This window comes from Mauremys reevesii, linkage group 24 (assembly GCF_016161935.1).
Source record: "Mauremys reevesii isolate NIE-2019 linkage group 24, ASM1616193v1, whole genome shotgun sequence".
NCBI classification, from domain to species: domain Eukaryota; kingdom Metazoa; phylum Chordata; order Testudines; family Geoemydidae; genus Mauremys; species Mauremys reevesii.
Genome location: NC_052646.1, coordinates 8177383 through 8194948, shown reverse-complemented (window position 1 = coordinate 8194948; position 17566 = coordinate 8177383). Strand labels below are relative to the sequence as shown.

Genomic DNA, 17566 nt, shown 5'->3' with positions numbered 1-17566 from the left:
AAAAAAAATCTGCAAGTACTTTTTCAAACTCTCCTGGATTCTGGTTCATCCCCAGAAACCACTGGGTTGGGCACTTTAGGCCCTCAGTTCCAGCTGCCATGGGCTTTTTTCTGTTGTTCCTGCTGTTCCACCAGCCAGGGAGGGTGGTGGCCCTGCCCTTTTCATTTCTGATTGATCACGACAGGTCCAGCCTATTGGAGAGATGCGTCAGTATAGGGGAGGGGGCAGAGCAGGCAGGCACATACCTCTCAGTGTCCTGCATTGAGAAGACAAGCGCAGTAGCTGCATACCCTGCAGGATAGGATAAGAAATGCCTACCAGGCACTGGGCATGCTCCAATGCTGAAGGGGCTATTGGGAAATTGGGGCCTAAGGAATTGTTTTGTCAACTTCTGCCTAGTGCCACCACTGCCAGTCATTGTATCATTGATTATACTTCCTGATTCATTTCCTGTTGAGTTGTAAATATTCTTAGTCTTCTTCAATCTGGAAATATCTCTTCAGTCACTAATGGCGTCTGAAAATAAAGTGTTGCCGATTGTAGTGAGAACTTACTTCTCAGATGTTGTTGAAGATGATGGGAACTTTATTGAAGCACTTCATAGTTTGTGCAAACCAAAAAGAAAGACAATTCACAGACAACAGAAGGCGTTCTCAGATTTCACCAAACATGCAGGTAAATAATTATTATTAATTAAATATGGTTCATTCCATTTTTTGCTCACTATATTTTCCCCTCAATTGGACATATTTATTATTTCTTGAACTGCTATTTTGATATTTCCTGAAATTGTGATTTACTAGGCTAGAAAAGGCCATAAATACCATATTTACTCTAATTCAGTTTTTTGTAAAACACAGACCCCAAGCAGTATTTATGGTATGTTTTATACACAACTTAGCATTTGTTTTTCCTTTTGTATTTGAGCAGAATAATAATTACAAATTAATATATACATAGTTGCTCTGAATAAAATAAAATATTTTTTGTTTTTTTAGAGAAGTCTTGGAGAAAAAGACTTTGGATGCAAGCAAACTATTGATGACTTGCTCACAGCATCTGAGGAAACCCCAAAGTAAAAGGCCCCCTGTTTTGATACTTTTCTGCAGCAATGACTCTGATGGAGCAGTGTCCAAAGAAAAAATAGTCAAGATAATTCTCAATTTTATTAGTGATATGCTGACTCTGTCAACTGTTGAGGGGTGTGGCTTTTGCACTTTATTTACTGGAATTATTCCCAAAGCTGCTGTCATGTGAACCGAAAAAATAAAGATTAAACTACTGGGACAGTACAACTTGGTTCTTGAAAGCATAAAAAACAAAATGGCATCTCTACATTATGTTTGCACAACTGGAGATGTGTGGACACTTCAGGCGAGAAGCTACATGGGTATTACCTGTCACTGGATTGACTACTAATCCAACAAGAGTCTGCAGTTTTAAGCTTCCAACACTTTGTTGGAACACATTGGTAACAATAAGATCACTTCTCTATTGACTCAGATCCACTCACCGTTTGATGTGGACTAAATAAAAATAACACTTGGCAAAGACAGTTTTAGCAGTTTTGTTAAAGCCTTCAAGCTGTTTTCAGGACCTGGAGTGTTGGAGGATGATGCTGATAAGAAAGTGGAGGATGATGCTAGTAAACAAGTGGACACCCCACGTTCTGATAGATGTAGCCATGTGAGTATTGATGAAGTTTTGACAAGCGATACTGCTGACTGTTCATGTATATTTTACCATCACATATTTTGTCACTACACATGACTGTTTTTCGTACACTCTGAACTTGGTAGCAACTACTGATGCTTCTAGGGCTCTTGCCAAGAACTCTCAATACAAGCATCTCTTCAGAAATGTAGTGGGTAAGTGCTCTGTCTTAAGCAACACTGCATACCATAGTTCAAAGAGTTCTGAGATTGTGAATGACACGCTTGGAAAAACAATCTCCAAACCTACCTCCTACGCAATGGAATTCAGAGTTCAATAGCTTTCACCATATTTACAATATGCCTGATAGAGCGTCTCCCACTGCCAAAATTCTCCAACACAGCTGGAATTTCTAGGTGACTTGTTGGAGGTGATGTCCGCAGTTGCCACTGGACTTGACAAACTTAAGGGGAGGAGAACATTAGTCTTTCTATGGTGTGGTTCTGCCTGCCACATTTGTGCTAAAATCTAGACTTGACTCATTTTTTCCAAAATACAATTCTTGCTTGGTAGATAATGTGAAGGAAGATTATAGAAAAGGTTTGGACGTATTTTGACATTTGATGCAGCTGTGAGTAACAAAAGTGCAAAGTCATTTGTTGTTGTTTCTGTGCTACACCGATTTTTTTAAAGTTGCGTTGGCTGCTGAATCAGATGGAGAGAAAAATTTCAGAGGAAATTCTTTTTACATGATATGGTTTGATGTGACAGCCTACCAAAGCCTACAGATCAAGCGACAACATCCAAAGATGCCACTAATTTCTACTGCTTTGATGATCGGGGGCATCTGACTCCCACTTAAGAATTGTTGGTATGCAACTCCTCAGTGATCCATCTCATGAATTTGATCAATTGAAAAAATATCCAGTGGTTGTTAAACTTTTTATCAAATGTAATACTACCCTGCCAATCATGCTCCAGTGGAAAGATTATTCAGTAGCGCTAGACAAATCTTTTTGCCAAGAAGGAACTGTCTTCAGGATGATACATTCAAGAGTCTACTGTTATTGAAGAAAATGACCATTTCATCGAATGAGCTGCTGTTTGTACATAATATATATATAAAAAATGATATAATGGAAAGGAAATTTATTTACGTTTTAAGTGATTTTTTTCATTGTTGTTCCATTCTCTTTTGTGTATATAAATAAAGTTTAATCGTTGCTCTTTTTCTTTCTCTTCAACTATGTGCTTATATTATTTAGGTAGTTGTTCATATATTGGCCAGAGAATACAGGCATTGAAAGTACTTGCACTTGTATTTTTTACCTATAAATGCATAAGTATTATTTCCACAATATATTTGTACTTCTAAGTATTTCTTTAATGATATACTTGTCACTTTATATTTAAAGTCCTTTTTATCAATACTTATGGCAACACAAGGGGATGGTGCTGGTCCATTGACTGGCACAGAGGAGCCTGGGCTCTTAGATCAGTCAGTTCTGTTTGTTAGTTTTATTTTAATAACAAACACACAAACACCCTGTGGAAAATAGAGAATAAAAATGCTTGGAAGAATAGCCAGCCTTGGCTAATACTTTATATCAGTTTGTCACTCTGACAACTTCATATGACTTACTCTGACTAGTGCTGTCAGTGTGAAAATTCTTCATTCACCTTTACCTTTTTGGGGTGGGTGGGAGGGGAACTGTGGTTAGAGGATCTTTTTGAGCAGATTTCTACTGGAAGAGAAATCGGATTTATGACTTTGCAAATATAGGGTCTGATCTAATGCCAACTGAAATTGATGCAAAGACTCCATACTGACCAAATACTGGTTCTGCTGTGGTTGCTGAATTTGTCTCTTCCACTCCTAAACATACCTAGCAAACCCCATAGAAGTAATTTAGGAAGACCATTCAGAAACTAACATCACACTGATTATCTCTGTTTTTGGTTTGTTGAAATAAATATGTTAAAGATAATTTTGCCTCTTAAATGCAGGGATTTCCAGTAAGGAATGTCCGGCCTGTACAAAACACAATGAATCAGGTTGGAATTGTTCTGAACGTACAGCAAGGCCAAACGGTTAGACCCATTACCCTAGTCCCAGGTAAGCAGTGTAGCCATTGAAACCGACTAAATGGGCATGTGGTAGAAATCTATTGTTTAGCGTTTATCCAACTAAAGGAACATAAACTAAAAATATTATATCTTGAAATTTGTTTCCTTATCTGTGTTTCCAGTAGCCCTTGAAGAGTGGGATTTTTCTTAAGCACCTAAGCCCCTGGTCCTGCGAACACTTTCCTACTGTGAGTCGTCTCACTCACAGCAGTAAAGCCAAGCACACGTGTAAGAGCTTTCAGGATCAGGGTCTGTATGACTAAGAGTATGAGTCCCATTGAAAACTGTGCTACTTTGGAAAATCCCACCCAAAATTATTAAAAAGGGAAGAATATGAAAATGTAATTTTCACTGTCTGATGTTTCCTTTTGCATTTCACTCATCTTGGAAAGTGAAACTATTTTAAAAGGTGCTGAGCACTCATAATCTCCACTGAAGTTAGTGGGAGCTCAGTGCTGCTGGGAAACAAGCAGTTAGATATCTGACACATCGAGTGGGAGCATAGGATCTAACCAGGTTTTCTGTTCTTTTTGAAGCCCCAGGCACCCAGTTTGTTAAACCCACCGTTGGAGTTCCTCAGGTTTTCTCTCAAATGGCCCAGGTGAGACCAGGTACAACCATGCCGGTCCGACCCACTACCAACACTTTCACTACGGTCATTCCGGCCACGCTTACCATCAGGAGCACTGTACCACAGTCCCAGGCACAACAGCAAAGTAAGTCCACTCCCAGCACCTCCACAACTCCTACTTCAACGCAGCCAACAACACTTGGACAGTTAACTGTGCAGCAGCCAGGGCAATCCAGTCAAGCTACTAACCCCAAATTAGGTAAGACCTCCCATGGGAAAGCAGTGGGAACTCAAGTGTTTATAATTTGATTTTCAAATATGTGGCCTAGTGGCTAGAGTATGGGAGTGGGAGTCCTGGGTTCTATTCCTGACTCTCTCACTGACGCACTGCGTGACTGTGAGCAAGTCACTTAACTGCTCTGTGCCTCAGTTTACCCATCTGTAAAAGGAGGATAATGTTCCATGTATCCCAGATGGGTATGAGAATTAACTAATTCGTGTTTATAAAATGTTTTGAGATAACTCAGATGAAAGACCCTAAGAAACACAAAGTGTTGCTTATTTGTGTGTTTTGAAAGATTATATATGAAGCTGTTTTTAAGATTAAGAAGGATACAACGGAAATTAGTCGTTCCTTTTTTATGATGTCCAATAATACAAGAATGATGGATTTTTCAAAAGTAATGGCAAACAACTTTTAGAACAAATAATAATACTGCTTCTTTCAGCAACAGGTCCAGACAATGTAATTACATTTAGGAGGTCAGAATCAAATACTGCAGCGAGATTCAGAAAAGGGGTGTGGATCATTTTTATGACAATCAATAACATGTATAGTTATTCATAGGACAAATCTCGTGTTTCATGGTGTAAGCTGATTGCTGGAGGGAGTCAGAAGGGTGTTGTCCTCCACCAACCCTCCTTGTACATCTCTGGTGAATCAGGTATTGATCACGGTCAGAGTCAGGATACCAGAACTGATGGACTAATGGACTTATGTGGTACAGTAGATGATGGGGGACATGTTGGATCGATGGTCTGATCTGATCTATCAGGATGTAGGACATGATAGATGAGGGGTCTTGCCTGGTATATCAGATCCTGTGTTCCTAAATTGTTTTTTGTCCCTTCTGTTGGCAGTGAGCATTGCAAGCTTTGTGACTGTGAAGAGACCTGGAGTAACTGGAGAGAACAGCAACGAGGTTGCTAAGCTGGTGAACACACTGAATACCATTCCTTCATTAGGCCAGAGCCCTGGTCCCCTTGTGGTTTCCAATAGCAGCCCTGCACATGGTTCCCAGAGATCCAGTGTTTCAGAGTCATCATCCTCATCTCTGAAAGGTACGGTCTGTGGCAGCCTTCTAGATTCTGCTGAAAGCACAGACTTTTAAAGATGTTCCTAACACTCAATTTCTGATGCAGAAAACAAGTAACTAAGCATGTTATCTAGATTGCATATAAAAGAGGAAACAGACATGTTAAACAGCTATACGGTTGAATTTCATGTCTTCATTGCCCTAAAGTTTTTCCTAGTGAGTGTTCTCTGTTTATCATGTGAGTTCCTGATTACTCTTTGTATTTATTACTGTGTATGCAGAGTTATTGATGCACATGCTACCATTGTTAGAATTATTATTTACATATCGCCATGGGCGTACAGAGCTCTTTACAGACATGCAGAGGGGCAGCTTCTGTGCTGCTACTTCTGCACAAAAGGCACATCTCAGTGGGAATGAGGCAAAAGTTGGCTTTAAGCCACCTTTTGTACCATCCAGATTCTAGACTTCTGCCCAGGTTTGGAGGTGAGGACAAGGAGTTTGAACTTGATGTGGATGGGGGCAGGAAGTCAATGAAAGGATACAAGGAGAGTGAAGTGTGATTGGAGTAGTGGGAGAAGATGATTTTAGCTGCAAGATGTTTATCAGGAAGTTCTTAGGACACCAGTGACTGTGTTCTGGGGAATGCTGAGTGTGCAGTGTATCTCCTATGAGCTGTCATAAATCTGCACATTTTCATTCCTCTCCTCTCAAGTTCTGTTAGCAGTTAATGTTATGACTCTTGAAATGAATCATTTTCAATAGGGCCAAAAGTTAGGTCCAAGTTTTTATTGAAATGTAGGGGTAGTATCAGATTCCAGTTCTGGCTTATCCAGTTTTTATTATTGTTGTTATTATTGTTATTGTTATTACAGTCAGCTCTTCTCCTGTCCCCACATTTGATTTACAAGATGGTGGCCGGAAAGTCTGCCCAAGATGCAATGCCCAATTTCGAGTGACTGAGGCTTTAAGAGGACATATGTGTGTAAGTAACCATTCTGAGATGAAGAATTCATTAGTCACTACTGGTGATTGTATAGGGCAATACTGAAGAACAGTGTTCTCCCCCACAGAAGGGGCTTGGGTAGGACAATCTGATGGGGGAATGGAAAATCTGCCACAGGATCTTTAATAACTCCAGGTAGGCAGGACCTCATTTTATATCTTGTTAGAAAGGACTGTCGCTCCACTAGCACTGCCCCTCCTAGCACCAGTCTCACCCAGCCGTACTGACTTGGAGGGAAGAGCATTCACCTCACGACTTCCTGAAGGTTGCTTGGTGGGCTCCTATCCCAGCTCTCATGAGGCCCAGCCTACTTAGCTTGTGCGAACCAATGAGGTCACAGCCCATGTTGAATGTGTAGTGATATAGGAACTGTTATGTACAATCTAATCATTAGTGTGGCTTTTCTTTTTCCTGAAGTACTGCTGCCCTGAAATGGTTGAATTCCTCAAGAAAGGAAAATCTCTGGAACCCGAACCAAATATTCAGCCTACAAAGCCTCCATCTCCAGAAAAAACTGCAGCTGTTGCTTCACCGCCCTCCTCCACACCTATCCCTGCATTGTCTCCACCCGCTAAAGCTCCAGAGCAAAGTGAAAATGCAGGTGACTCGTCCCAGAGCAAACTCATCATGTTGGTAGATGATTTCTACTATGGCAGGGATGGTGGCAAAGTGACTCAGCTTTTGAACTTCCCCAAGGTTCCAACATCCTTCCGGTGTCCACACTGCACCAAGAGGCTAAAGAACAACATACGGTAAGAGGAATGCCACATGCCCCTATAACAATACCTCGCAGTTCTTGAATCTGCACATCTCAAAGTGAGTTACTGTGTCAATCAATTAAGTTCCAAAGCTCCCCTTATAGGTTAGGTAAGTCAGAAACAGAGGCACGGAGAGGTGAAATGATTTGCCCATGATCACACGATGAGTCAGTGGCAGAGAGCTGGGAACGGAACCCAGAACTCTTTTGGCTAGAACAGGGTTCCCAAACATTTTTCCTTGAGGCCCTCCTGCAGCTGCAGTAGGCACTGCGGCCCACTATTAGCACTTCTCGCTGCTTTCCAGGAAGTGCAGGGGGTATGACTTGAGCTGTTCAGGGGGCAGCTGAACCTTTAAATTATGCCCTCCCCACCATCAGCGTATACAGTTTGGTAGTGCTCCCTCCCACCTCACCCACCAGGCAGGTGAGCCATCGTCCCCTCAGAGTGATCAAATGGGAAATCAGGCAAGGGGCTGTCTAGCATGCAGTGTGGCCGCCACGCAGCTGCCAGGGAGAGGGCACCATGGAGCATGCGCGGCCCCTCGCCTCAGCAGGGAGCAGGGCCAGCAAAAGGGTGAAGGGGCCAGGCAGGTGCCACAGCCAGCCCCCACTGACACCCTCCGCCTCTGCAGCCCACTGAGTGCCTTGAGCTTGTCATCTGGCAGCCTTGCCCCGTCACCCACCCAGCACCCTTGTGTGCTTCACAGGCACCCCCTGCCTGGGAACAGGAGAGAGGCTCGGGGGGGCCCCAGTGCTGGGCAGAGGCAGGTGCTTGGGTCAGACCCAGCCATTATCTGTGATGGTCATTGTCCAGGAGGAAACAGAGCAGCACTGCTGTGCCCTGGTTACTGGGGGAGCCGCGGAGCTGATACTCCAGGAGGCCTGACAGCCATGGATTGTGGGTGTGGTGGCTTGGAGCGGGAACAGCCACAAACCCTCCAGCCACCCTGGGAGCTGCCACTTCTCAGGGCCAGCCCCTTCTTGCTCACCGCACAGTGGCTCCATGTCGTCTTCTGCCACCTGCTGGGGGTGCTGGGCTCCTCTAGCACTGAGCAGGGGCCATCATCTGCTGCCCCTCTGTCACTGTCTGCTTCACAACAAACTCCAATGTCCTCTCCAAACTCCACCAATGGCTGTGCCAGTAGACCACCCGGGACTGTCTGGTGGGCCACGGCCCACAGTTTGGGAAACTCTGGGCTAGAATAATAGAATCCTGAGTCCTAATCAGAAATTACAGATGTTAAAAGTTCTATTAACTCACCACTAGTCCAGTCCCTAGGAAACCACTAAAAATTTGACTTTGAGCTGATATGCTTTGTTATGGCAGATGGAGAATTTTAGTTGTTATCCTCTTGATGCTGCTTCTTCAGTGGGCAGTTAGAGAGCAGAGTCAGGTGTATCCTACTATCCAGGGGCTGAATAAACTGCTGTTGAAATATCTCTGGGCCACAGAGTGAAGGACGTCATGTCCATCTCTCTTTGATGGAGGGAGTGTTGCCATCATGTCAGGCCTGGTTTTGGTAGGGTTAGTGAGAAGAGAGTATTTTAATACTATGCCAAAAATGCAGTTATTTTAGTTAGCTATTTGAAAATAAACATTTTTGCTACTAGTGAAAGCAATGCCAAAAATAACCAATGTAAAAGTGTCTGGTTCACACCATTTCCAGGGTTGATATAAATGTGAATGTTTTTGCATTTATGTTCACATACTCTCTGCTCTCCTTCAGGTTTATGAATCATATGAAACACCATGTTGAACTAGATCAGCAGAATGGGGAAGTAGATGTCCATACTATTTGCCAGCACTGTTACAGGCAGTTCTCCACCCCCTTCCAGCTGCAGTGCCACTTAGAGAACGTTCATAGTCCCTATGAATCAACCAGTAAGTGGTGGTAGCGGGTGGTTTGTTTGTTTATTTCAGGATTTCAGTGCAAGTCTCTGGAGAAAGAGGTCTGTCCATTTTGGGACCATGCCATCATGATTCAGTTTGTGATGTGGGGTTACGTGGAATTAAATTATTTTGCATGCCTGCAAAAGTTCAAACTAAATTGTAGTATTAGTCCAAAGCGATTTCATTGTCAAGACCCAAAACAATGATAATCAGATAATGTTTAGGTTCTGATATGAACCTCCTAAAGGAATGAAATTCTGAGCTAAGGTAGATCCGTGGAGCTTTTATTGGCGGCTCGTTATTTATTATTTTAAACAATAAAACAAATCTAGTGCAGGTGAAAGCAGACTGAAGTCCTCAGTTTATACACATAAGATGTGTTTCCCCACACCATGCCCACCAGTGCCACGTTGTGAGATGAGAAAGTTCAGGTACTATGCCTTACTCAATCTCTTGTAACTTTTCAGCTGTCTTAAAACCTGATGACTAGTCATTGTTTATACCTTTCTTTGGACAATGGTAGTCGTTACACATCTTGCATGCATTTTGTGGTTAGTATATTGCTAAAATATTTGTCACAACAATTTCAAAACATGCCAAATGTTATGCTTAGTAAAATTCCACTTCTTAAAGTTAGCTTTATTTTATCTGCAAAGCATGATGGGACTGTTGTTTCCACACAAGTCTTAGGTTCTTTCTTTGGTCTATTCTACATGACAACAGGACATTTGTCTATTAGAAGCTTAGAATCACAGAGGATTAGGGTTGGAAGAGGCCTCATGAGGTATCTAGTCCAACCCCCTCTCAAAGCAAGACCAACCCCAACTAAATCATCCCAGCCAGGGCTTTGTCAAACCAGCCCTTAAAAACCTCTAAGGAAGGAGATTCTACCACCTCCCTAGGTAACCCATTCCAGTGCTTCACCACCCTCCAAGTGAAATAGTTTTTTCTAATATCCAACCTAGACCTCCCCCACTGCAACTTGAGACCATTGCTCCTTGTTCTGTCATCTGCCACCACTTAGAACAGCCTAGCACCTTCCTCTTTGGAACCCCCTTCAAGTAGTTGAATGCTGCTATCAAATCCCCCCTCACTCTTCTCTTCTGCAGACTAAATAAGCCCAATTCCCTCGGGCTCTTCTCATAAGTCATGTGCTCCAGCCCCCTAATAATTTTTGTTGCTCTCTACTGGACTCTCTCCCATTTGTTCACATCCTTTCTGTAGTGGGGGGCCCAAAACTGGGCACAGTTCTCCAGATGTGGCCTCATCCATGCCAAATACAGGGGAATAATCACTTCCCTCAGTCCGCTGACAATGCTCCTACTGATGCAGCCCAGTATGCTGGTAGCCTTCTTGGCAACAAGAGCACACAGTTGACTCATATCCAGCTTCTCATCCACTGTAATTCCCAGGTCCTCTTCTGCAGAACTGCTGCCTAGCCACTTGGTCCCTAGTTTGTAGCAGTGCATGGGATTCTTCCGTCCTGAGTGCAGGACTTTGCACTTGTCCTTGTTAAACCTCATCAGATTTCTTTTGGCCCAATCCTCTAATTTGTGTAGGTCCCACTGTATGCTATACCTACCCTCCAGCTTATCTACCACTCCTCCCAGTTTAGTGTCACCTGCAAACTTGCTGAGGGTGCAATCCATGCCATCCTCCAGATCATTAATGAAGATATTGAACAAAACCGGCCCCAGGACTGACCCTTGGGGCATTCCGCTTGATACCAGCTGCCAACTAGACATGGAGCCATTGATCACTACCCGTTGAGCCCGATGATCTAGCCAGCTTTCTATCCACCTTATAGTCCATTCATCCAGCTCATACTTTTTTAACTTGCTGGCAAGAATACTGTGGGAAACAGTATCAAAAGCTTTGCTAAAGTCAAGATATGTCACGTCCACCGCGTTCCCCATAGCCACAGAGCCAGTTATCTCATCATAGAAGGCAATCAGGTTGGTCAGGCATGACTTGCTCTTGGTGAATCCATGTTGACTGTTCCTGATCACCTTGCTCTCCTCCAAGTGCTTCAGAATGGATTCCTTGAAGACCTGCTCCATGATTTTTCCAGAAACTGAGGTGAGGCTGACTGATCTGTAGTTTCCCTAGATTCTCCTTCTCTTTTTTTAAAGATGGGCACTATATTTATTTGCCTTTTTCCAATCGTCCGGGACCTCCCCCAGTCGCCATGAGTTTTCAAAGATAATGGCCAATGGCTCTGCAATCATATCAGCAAACTCCCTCTGCACCCTTGGATGCATTGCATCTGGCCCCATGGACTTGTGTATGTCCAACTTTTCTAAATAGTCCTTAACCTGTTCTTTCAACACTGAGGGCTGCTCACCTCCTCCTCATACTGTGCTGCCCAGTGCAGCAATCTGGGAGCTGACCTTGTCTGTGAAGACTGAGGCAAAAAAACCATTGAATACTTCAGCCTTTTCCACATCATCTGTCACTAGATTGCCTCCCACATTCAGTAAGGGTCCCACACTTTCCCTGAGCCCTTCTTGTTGCTAACATACCTATGGAAACCCATGTTGTTACCTTTGACATCCCTTGCTAGCTGCAACTCCAATTGCATGCTTAGCAATATTTTTATACTCCTCCCTAGTCATCTATCCAAGTTAACACTTATTGTAAGCTTCCTATTTGTGTTTAAACTCACTGAAGATTTCTCTGTTAAGCCAAGCTGGTTGCATGCCATATTTGCTATTCTTTCTGCACATTGGGATGGTTTGTTCCTGCGCCCTCAATAAGGCTTCTTTAAAATACAGCCAGCTCTCATGAACTCCTTTCCCCCTCAGATTAGTCTTCCAGGGGATCCTGCCCATCAGTTCCCTGAGGGAGTCAAAGTCTGCTTTTCTGAAGTCCAGAGTCTGTATTCTGCTGCTCTCCTTTCTTCCTTTTGTCAGGATCCTGAACTCGACCATCTCATGGGCACTGCTGCCCAGGTTGCCACCCACTTCTACTTCCTCTACCAATTCTACCCTGTTTGTGAGCAGCAGGTCAAGAGGAGCACGGCCCCTAGTTGGTTCCTCCAGCATTTGCACCAGGAAGTTGTCCCCAACATGCTCCAAAAGCTTCCTGGATTGTCCGTGCATTGCTCTATTGCTGTCCCAGCACATGTTAGGGAAATTGAAGTCCCCCATGAGAACCAGGGCCTGTGATCTGGAAACTTCTGTTAGTTGTCTGAAGAAAGCCTTGTCTAACTCATTCTCCTGGTCTGGTGGACTATAGCAGATGCCCACCATGACATCACCCTTGTTGCTATCACTTCTAAACTTAACCCAAAGACTCTCAACAGACTTTTCTCCAGTTTCATATTGGAGCTCTGAACAATCATACTGCTCCCTTACATACAGTGCAACTCCTCCACCTTTTCTCCCCTGCCTGTCCTTCCTGAACAATTTTTACCCATCCATGACAGTGGGCGAGTCATGTCAGTTACCCCACCAAGTCTCTGTTATTCTAAGCTTAGTTGTGACTTTCCAAATTCATTTCACATAGGGATTACCAAATAGACTTCAGATGATGCTTAAACTAATCTGATCAAAAATGTATTTTTGGAAACAGAGCAGCACTGGCCTGGGCCAAAGGAAATGGAGCTTTTCCATGTTCTTTGATGACTCAGTTCTTCTTCGAGTGCTGTCCCTGTGGGTGCTCCACTCCAGGTGATGGTGCGTCCCAGCGCCCTTGATCGGAGATGTTTGGTAGCAGTGCCTGGTCGGGGGACATGCGCTCAGCTGCTGTCTCACGGTCTCGTTTTAGAGTCTGCCAGAGTGCGTGTGTCCCACACCCTCCTCAGTTTCTTCTCAACCGTCCTCGGCTGAAGATGGGACTCGGGGCAGTGCTGATCCTCTTCCCTGGTCTCTGAGGGAAACAAATGCAAAGACATAGAAATAGTTGGTAACATCCCAGTTATTTCCCTTCCTTTAGAATAGTTACCTAGTTTAAAAAACAACAACAAAAGAACCCTTCTTTTTCCTCAAGTTTGTCTCCCGTTGAGACACTGTCCCCGGCATTCCTAGTGCAATAATGCCAGGGTCTTCAGGATTTAAGAAATGTCATTCCTGTAAATACTCTATACCATGGTCCGACGGACACTCATGCTGTGTGAAGTGCCTCGGCAAGACACACGTCCCTGCCAAGTGTGTCTATTGTACCAGCCTCAAAACAAGGGCTCGTCGTGACAGGGACCTGCAGCTGAAAATGGTCCTGATGGAGAAATCCCTACAGCCACCTATGGAGACGGGCAATAGCAAACCCTCTCCCTCATGCTCCCCAGCCAGGTCCAAACCAATCGGGAGCGCAGCTTCACCCTGTCATGCGAAGAGGCAGGAAGCCCAACTGTCTCCGTCCAGAGACTTTCAAAAGGGTAAAGGGTCTCCTGCAAGATTCTTACCCTCAATGCTGACAGTGCTGAAGGCAGGCATCTCCGACCATCCCAGCACCTCAGCCACGGCTCCCGTGGAGCGCAGAGGCAGGGACCCTCCCGCAGGGCGCCTACAAACGGCCTGCGGCACCGGGGAAAGCAAAACCGAAGTCAGTGCATGCTTCTGAGCACAGATCACGCTCAGCAGGCTCACAGCCTAGGGATTCTTAAGCAGCAATTCTTAAGTCAGGACGACATCTCAGTGGCCCCTCAGCCTGACTCTCCGCTCCTTGACACACAGCGCTAACTCTCTGACCAGCTGCTCTCCCCACCTGACCTGGCTACCTTCACTGACAGCGAGCCTGATATGCAGCAGCAGGCAGAGTTCTCCACACCTGCCTCTTTGTCCTTCACCGGAATCTTTTGCGCCTTAGGTCACGGCTCACAACCACCAGCCTCAGTTTCCCTACTTTGCCGCCTCCCCACCCCCGTGGGCGGCACCTAACTTCTCTTATCCCATGCCTTGGCCTCAGTGGTACCCTGGCCAGCTCCTGCTGCAACTCGTCTTCATGCTGCTTCCACCAGACCACAATTACCGCTTTATACCTACCCGGATGTCACAACACTGATACACTCAGCGTACGCATCTCCAAAGAACACGAATGGGAATTACATCCCATGATACTACAACAGCTCTTCTCCCACTGGGGCACCTCGTCGATAGACCTCTTTGGCACAATCTAGAATCACAAATGCCACCTATTTTGCTCCAGAGTGGGATTTGGGACTGCATCCCTAGGAGACGCTTTCCTCATCCTGTGGAACAACTCTCTCATGTATTCCTTTCCACCGATCCCTCTGATACACGGGGTTCTACACAAGATCAGAAATAAAGCCCGGGTCATACTTATTGCCCTGGCTTGGCCGAGTCAGGCATGGTATCCTTACCTGCTCCACATGTCCATCCGTCCTCCACAGACTTCCCCCCAACAGACCAGATCTGCTTTCTCAGGACAACGGCCAGCTTCTTCACCCGCGGCTCCAGAACCTCCACCTGACGGCATAGTTCCTTCATGGTTCCAGACCCACAAACTCGCCTGTCCTGAGCAAGTCTGGTATGTCCTGCTGCATAGTAGAAAAGACTCCACTTGTAAGACTTACCTGCAAAAGTGGAAACGCTTCTCCGTGTGGTGCTCCCATAAACACTTGACACCCCATACCGGGACCCTCCTTAACATCCTAGACTACCTTTCAAAACTAAAACAGGACAGGCTGTCGCTCAGCTCCATCAGAGTACACCTCGCAGCCCTCATCACCTTCCGTGATTTGCTGGATGGATATTCACTCTTTGCCCACCCCACAATAAAACGCTTTCTCACAGACCTGCAAAATCTTTACCCTGAGATTTATCCATCGGCAGCTGCCTGGAATCTCAACCTAGTTCTTTGCGGTCTTATGAAACCTCCCTTCGAGCCCTTAGCTACCTCATCTCTTCTCCACATGTCTATGAAGGTAGCTTTCTTGGTTGCTATAACATCAACAAGGAGCATAGGGGAAATACGCGCTCTGTTGGCCTACCCTCCCTACACAACCTTCTCTAAAGATAAAGTTACCCTGTGATTCCACCCTAAATTTCTCCTTAAGGTGGTGTCCACCTTCCACCTTAACCAACCGATATACTTACCTGCATTCTATCCCAGACCTCATGAGACTCCGCACAAAGCGGCTCTACATATCCTTAACATCAGACGAGCAATCGCCTTTTATCTAGACAGGACTAAACCATTTTGTAAGTCCCTGTGGCTATTTATCTCCACTACCAAGAGATTGAAGGACTCAGCTATCTCTAAGCAACGCCTTTCCAAGTGGATCTCTGACTGCATCAGAACCTGTTACCACATTCAGAATGCCCAACCACCCGAAGGCATCAGAACTCATTCTACTCGAGCTATGTCAACGTACGTTGCCTTCCTCCATAGTGTACCTATTCCTGATATCTGTAAGGCGGCCACATGGACATCTGAACACACATTTACCAAACATTATGCTATCACGCAGGATACCACGGCAGACACCATAGTAGGCCACACAGTACTGTCTACAGTCATCACTGCTGCAACTCCCAAGTCCCACCAGCCATAGTGGGTACTGCTTCACATTCACCTGGAGTGGAGCACCCACAGGGACAGCACTCGAAGAAGAAGAGAAGGTTACTCACCTTGCAGTAACTGAGGTTCTTTGAGATGTGTGTCCCTGTGGATGCTCCACTCCCTGCCCCCCTCCTCTCTACTTTGAAGTACTATTCTGACTTCTCCACGGTAGAGAAGGAACTGAGGGGGGGTGCGGGACGTGCACGCTCAGGCAGACTCTAATGAGACAGCAGCTGAGCACGTCCTGACCAGGCACTGCTACCAAAGATCTCTGATCAACGGCGCCGGGACCCACCATCACCTGGAGTGGAGCACCCACAGGGACACACATCTCAAAGAACCTCAGTTACTGCAAGGTGAGTAACCTTCTCTTTTACTCCCTGCTCAGTTGGTATTGGTGATGCCTTCCAGAAGATGCTGAGAATAGATAGATTGATTGATTTAAATCACATGCCCCAGATCCAAGAGGAGAGAACCAGTAATATTTTGCTTCCTTTAAAGGGATGATATTATCTGATTTCAAAGTCATTCACTGCAACCTTTGCATTGTGGGGGTTTTAACTGTTACTTTGCTTTTCTTCCCTGTTACAGCGAAGTGCAAGATTTGTGAATGGGCATTTGAGAGTGAGCCAATGTTCTTGCAGCATATGAAGGATACCCACAAGCCTGGAGAAATGCCCTACGTTTGTCAGGTATTACACACATTTTAAACTCTGTGCTTTAGGCTGTTTCTATGAAGTCCAGGAGGAGATCTGGAACTTTCCAACAAATCACTTAAGTAGGTGATTAGTTCCATTGGAGTTGGTGCTGAGGGAGCAGACACTAGTAGTTTGCATTGAGGGCCTGGAGATGGGTTTCTTTTCAGGAAATAAAAGCTGTCACTCTAGAGGAGAAGATAAGGCTCTGTCACTAACTCCATTACATCCCTAGTTGCTGTCTAAGCCTGAGGTCAGTGCTTACATCCACTCTCAAGATGCTAACCTCCATAAATTGGCCCCACTGCTGCCTGTCCAATGGGAGAAAGAGAAGAATAAGAAACTTATAAAATGTAACCTCTTTCAGAATGACATAGGGCCTGAGTGAATTGTTCTATCTGACATACTGTGACTTGCTTTTCAGTAACAATCTATTATTCCTGATTGCACAGTTATTCCCTCTCTTCTTTTTAGATTGGATGGATAGTGTCATTAAATGCTAATTTTATAACCATCTGAAAGAACAGAATTCATCTGTTCTCATAACTATTAATTTCAAGAGTATGTAGTCTCTTTAAAAAAATCTAAGTGGCTTTTTTTTATTCTTTATGTGTATCCCCCAGTAAACCCTAATGTTCCCCCCCGACTCCTCAAGATACCTCTCTCTTCTTGTCAGGGGCGGCTCTAGGAATTCCGCTGCCCCAAGCAGGGCGGCGCGCCGCGGGGCGCGCTCTGGCAGTCGCCAGTCCCGCAGCTCCGGGGGACCTCTTGCAGACGTGCCTGCGGAGGTTCCGCTGGTCCCGCGGCTCCGGTGGAGCATCCACAGGCATGCCTGCGGGAGGTCCACCCGAGCCGCGGGCCCAGCGCACCCTCCGCAGTCATGCCTGCGGGAGGTCCGCTGGACCCGCAGCTCCGGTGGACCTCCCGCAGGCATGACTGTGGAAGGTCCGCCAGAGCCGCCTGCCGGCAAAATGCCGCCCCAAGCGCGCGCTTGGCGCGCTGGGGTCTGGAGCCGGCCCTGCTTCTTG

At 45.3% G+C, this 17566-nt stretch overlaps 1 protein-coding gene across 10 annotated transcripts in view; it reads left to right on the top strand.

Annotated features, from left to right (window-relative positions):
- The window catches only part of POGZ (pogo transposable element derived with ZNF domain), a 65106-nt gene that overhangs the window by 36039 nt on the left and 11501 nt on the right, over positions 1-17566 (top strand). For 8 of the 10 annotated variants that reach the window (XM_039512296.1, XM_039512294.1, XM_039512292.1 and 5 more), the window contains 7 exons: positions 3661-3769; positions 4317-4610; positions 5492-5692; positions 6543-6652; positions 7091-7425; positions 9158-9312; positions 16435-16535. In XM_039512296.1, the coding sequence (XP_039368230.1) occupies positions 3661-3769; positions 4317-4610; positions 5492-5692; positions 6543-6652; positions 7091-7425; positions 9158-9312; positions 16435-16535 (1305 nt within the window). The remainder of the gene's footprint in view (positions 1-3660; positions 3770-4316; positions 4611-5491; positions 5693-6542; positions 6653-7090; positions 7426-9157; positions 9313-16434; positions 16536-17566) is intronic. The other 2 variants (XM_039512295.1, XM_039512291.1) reach the window with 2 other exon arrangements.